The sequence below is a fragment of the Octopus bimaculoides genome, chromosome 13 (genome assembly GCF_001194135.2).
Source record: "Octopus bimaculoides isolate UCB-OBI-ISO-001 chromosome 13, ASM119413v2, whole genome shotgun sequence".
NCBI lineage: Eukaryota > Metazoa > Mollusca > Cephalopoda > Octopoda > Octopodidae > Octopus > Octopus bimaculoides.
Window position 1 is genome coordinate 30831179 of NC_068993.1, and position 5287 is coordinate 30836465.

Sequence of the window (5287 nt, forward strand, 5' to 3'; positions counted from 1 at the left end):
ATATATATATATATATAGATGTATATGTACATACAAATAAGAGGAATGACCAATAGGTGGATACCTACTATGTTAGATGAAGACCCCATATGGTCTGACCACTAAGAAAAATTGTTCTCAACAAATTTCGGCAAACGCCAGAACGTAAAGCGAGCAAGACAAATGAAAAGATACAAAATTTGGTGAGAAGCCACATACCTAGCTTCCATTGTTACCATTTACATTACGTAATTGTCTGCAAATCATCAACAATTTTTCTTAGCGGTCAGAGCATATGGGGTCCACCTGTAGCATATTAGGAATCCACCTAGTATTTGTATGTAATATAATTTTTCTGATTCTTCGGATTTTTTAAATATGCTAAGCCACTGGTTTAAATTGATATTAATTTAATTAATATTAATTTCTACCCTCCTCACTTTCTCAATCGAAAGACCTTCACAAAATGACAGCGGTGGACTTGGGAATCATCCGAACAGAGACCGTGGAGGAAGACATAGACGAACATGGAATAATAAAAAAAATGAAATAAATTCATTCTATTGTGAAAAGTGCCGGTAACGACGGACTACTCATCTTATATATATATATATATATATATATGGCGTTCGATTATAAATAAATAGATATAAAATACATCAAGTACAAGGCATCACCAACGAGTGAAAAACAAACGAAAACACATAATGAGAGACAAGAATGGGACAAAATACCACAAGAAGTCTTAGCCCTCCTCAAATGTCGACTATTAATTACTCTCTGTTTCGAGATTTCAACGACTATATAGGGAAACTTTATTAAACTGCAGCATCCAAATATTTTTAAAATATTAAATTTCTGGTGAGTTATAGCTTCGAACGAACAAATAACGACAGTGTACACGTACAGAGTAAACAATCCACGAAGACAAACATTAAGGGCTGTTTGGTCAAGACGCATTGCACTGGGTAAAGCCTGAGATATATTTTGAAAGGATATAGAATAAATACAAGAGAAGAAAATAGTAGAAGTGAAAAAAAGAGAGAAAAAATAATGTCGGGAGGCGAGAAAGAGTGACGTCCAGTTAAGTACGCGTCGCCTCCAGAAAAGACAGAGCTGAGAGAAACTTGGCCTGTAGTCACGTGGGATCAAACAGACAGAGGAGAAGGAAGAACAGAGAGAGGATGGGGTAAGAAACAAAGGGGGTGAGGAAAAGGGAGAAAGAACGATAGACAGTAAGAGGGAAGAAAGATAGACGGGGGACAGCAAAGAAGGAGTGGGAGAAAAGGAAAATATAGAGGATTTTAGAGGGATAGAGGGAAAGGAAGAAAGAAAGGGAACAGAGAGTAGAACCGCAGATATAAATAAAAAAAAAACAAACTTACTGTTGATAAGGCTGCGAGGCGTTCGATTATAAATAAATAAGTATAATATACATCAAATACAGGACATCACCAAAGAGTGAAACATACGTAGACACACGAGAGATAAGTACAGGACAAATTACCGAAAAATATACAATAAGAACAGGACATCACCAACAAGTGAAAAATATGTAAACACATAATGAGAAACAAGTACGGGAAAAAATACCACAAGAAGTCTAAACCCTCAACAGTTGTCAACTGTTAATTACTCACTATTTCGTGCTTTCAATGCTTGTGTAATTATGATTATAATTATTACTATAATTAGTAAAGTTTATTTGCCAACAGAACGTGGCTGTCCTATAAAAGACTATGTTACTGTTATTTAAGCCTCAGGTAAACAACTTTTCCAGCTGGCTATCGATACATAGTCTATGTCCATATAGTGTTTGCAAGGGAGGTTATCTCTCCCATCTCCAGTCATAGTTACTGGGTGATTACCCGTTCTCAGTGTGAGGCAATCACTGGCTGTTGATGGAAGCTTTCTCCACTCGCAAACACTATTTATTCTTTAAGCGACACACTTTCGCTGATCTGGTGTTATTATTATTATCCTTATCGTTATTATTGTTGTTATTGTTTAAGACGTCGCACAGTATCCAATATCATGATGTTGACTGAATATATTGTCTCTACCTGGGGTTTGTACTCACTGTCAAGTCACAACAAGGACCTCAGACACAGTACTAGACACCTAGATTGTAATGTATTTCTAAAGTTTCCAGATGCTTTTTCAGGTTGGGTGTTGTTGAACCCAATGCTCCTTTTCGTTCATTGCTTTTTTGGTGTATATTGGTACTAAGCACCCGTTACCTCGTATCCATACTGCCGGCATATTAGCCAGTGAAGGTTATGCGCTACTTTGTCATGTCTGTGCTTGTACACCTTCTGCACAAGACTTTCACAAACACTAACAATGTGAGTCACAATTCTGACCCTCTTCCCACACATTCTGCAGAGGATCGTTGCACTTGTGTGATATATATCTCTTTTCACTGAGTTGGTATTCAATGCCTGATCCTAGGCAGTGATGATTAGGTTTTCTGTCTACTTTTTTAGATCACTCTTGCTGAGCCACCTCCATGATGCTACCTGATCCTTGAAGTTAGTTTCACGGAGGAACTGTCCATATAATTCCATGCAGATTAGGGTTTCTTCTCTCTTGGCTACTCGTGATCGGAATTCATGAGCACTCTTAAGTCCAGTTTCGGTAAATCCTTCTGCATTAGTAGCATACTGTAGTAGATCTTCTTTGCTATTCACCAAATACTCTGCCATGTTTGTTCTTTCGCTGTTGATACACTCCCGTACGCTAACCAGCCCACTTTCATGTAGAGCCTGTGTATTATTATTCGGGTGACGAGATGGCAGAAATATTACCACGACGAATAAACATTCGTAGCTGTATTTCTTCCATTTTGCGTTCTGTGTTCAAATAATTCTGAGACTGACTTTGCCTCTCATCCGTTCGGGTCGATAAAATAAGTACAGGTTGCGCATTTGGGTTGATGTAATTGACTAGACCCCTTCCACCAAATTTCAAGCTTTGTACCTCTAGCTGTAATATTACAAAATCGTTAGCGGAATCATACCAATTTTTTTTTCCGTTCTGAGTTCGAATGCCGATGAGGTCGACACAGCCTTTCATCTTTTTGGGGACGGTAAAAGAAGTACCAGTTGGTCACTTGAGTAATCCACTTGTCCTTTTCCCTAGAATTGCCTCGTGCGAAAATTTGAAATCATGAAGTAGCAAGTCGGCAGAATCATTAGCACGCCTAATAAAATATGTAGCGACATTTCTTCTGACTCTTTACGCTCGAAGATCAAATCCTGCCATGGAAAAATTTTGTCCTTCATCCTCCTAGGGTCATTAGTAGTAGCTGAGTACTTGTGTCGATGTAATCCACTAATTCCCTAGCTTTGTGCCAAAATTTGAAACAATTTGTATTATTTCTTGCATTATAATTTTAAGCAAGATAGTTTTACAAAACCAAGTGGTATCGAGATATAATCATGGCGGAAGAGAGAGAGAAACTGGAAGAGACACACAGAGAAGAAAAATAGAAAATCAAAAACAGAGAGCTGCAGAGAGAGAGAGAGAGGGAGAGAGAGAGAGAGAGAGAGAGAGAGAGAGAGAGAGAGAGAGAGAGAGAGAGAGAGAGAAATATGAATGTCGTATTTGATATCCGTATTTCTTCCCCACTGTCTTACATAAAATACTTTTGGCTGTGTTTCTTGCCTCTCAGCCACAGCTTCTTGTCAGATAGTATAACTAAAGTGCCTTTCTATATGACTGCCTAAAACTAGAATCTCTGGTAACCATAAGAATTTGTTATAGATCTCACACCTTTACTTCTCTGTACTGACTACCCACACGCTGTTACTTAAAAAACCCTCTTCAATACAGCTAATATTACTTCTCTCCGTTTCTAAACTATTAAAGACTTTTACTGTACTCTTTAAATTTAAGTATCATCTACTTTATTCTATAATATTAAAAAGGCTTCTTCTCTGGATCTATAGTTTTAGGACCCTTTCCCTAAGATCTGTAATGTCAAGGGTCTTTCTCATTGATATATAATTACCAGTAAACTTTGTAATATGTACAGAATGACACTGTAGGAAAGAGAATTTCACCTACCTTGTGTATGAGCTTAGCATCTAATTCGAGGTATTCAGCATCAATGAGATCGTAGAAATCCAATCGTTTGTCTGTCCATTCTTGGGTAATTAAGGCATTCAGGGAGTAGTCCTGCAGAGAAGAATAAAACCAGCAATAATATTAATGCCACACAATTTCCAAACTTCAGTCACGTTTCGGTAGGAAGGATCCATGAAATCGAATCCTGTACTTGATAAATCTTTAAGGTATTTAGAGAAAATAAGTGTATAAGGTGGAAGAATTTGAACTGTGAATATACATTGTCACGAGTATATATGGCAATACATTTCTATCCAGGACTTTGCTGTTTATGCTGTCGCTGTCAACAGCTATAATAATCTTTTCTAATTTTGGTACAAGGCCTGAAAATTTTGAGACAGAGGTTAGTCGGTATATCGACTCCCAAAAAATAAAAGGCAAAGCCGTCCTGGGTGGAATTTGAACTCGGAACGTAAAGAGGTAAGAAATTCTGTTAAGTATTTTTTTTCTGGTGCCGTAACGTCTGGTAATTATATTATGGTCCCTGAAAGGATGAAAGTCAAATTCGATCACCGAGGAATCTGAACCCAAAACGTAAAGACAGACGAAATGCGCTAAGGTCCGGCGAACTAACGATTCTGCCAGTTGGCCGCATGTTTTAAAAGTAAGCCTACCTCACTGAATATACAAATTCGATCTCAGAAGATTAGAAAAAATTCTACAAGCATGCTTCTATCCAATATAGCGCGAGAAGGGTAGAAAGGAGTGTAGTTAAATGGTATCGATATATTGTTCAACAGATTTGAACTCGGAACATAAATAAGTATAGCTTAATACTACACGCAGATGAGATGTTCTTGTTTAACCCTAGGTCAAAGCAATCTAAAATCAATGAATGTTAGTCGTGACAAGTTTTTCTTTTCTATGCGCATGCAACCTATACGACAAGACTGTCTAATTTATCTCTTTCTAAAACCGTGAGGTGTTATTTCAGGAAGATTGCCTGCTATTTCTGTTCAAGTAGAGGGAACATGTAGAGGGAACAATCTTTACCGGCCATGACGAAGGGAAATAGCCCTGAAACTCGAGTCGCCTTTATATATATATATTTATATTTATATATTTATATATTTGATCCTTTATATTGAACACTCAATATTTCATCTACATTCAATACTTTATTTCATGGTGCCATCCATTTTTATTTTATTTTATTTTATATTATATGTTATATTATATA

At 37.1% G+C, this 5287-nt stretch overlaps 1 protein-coding gene across 1 annotated transcript in view; it reads right to left on the reverse strand.

Moving 5' to 3' along the window:
• The window catches only part of LOC106872092 (glycine receptor subunit alpha-2), an 807169-nt gene that overhangs the window by 141569 nt on the left and 660313 nt on the right, over positions 1 to 5287 (reverse strand). The window contains exon 6 of the mRNA XM_052972407.1: positions 4048 to 4158. Coding sequence (XP_052828367.1) covers positions 4048 to 4158 — 111 coding nt within the window. The remainder of the gene's footprint in view (positions 1 to 4047; positions 4159 to 5287) is intronic.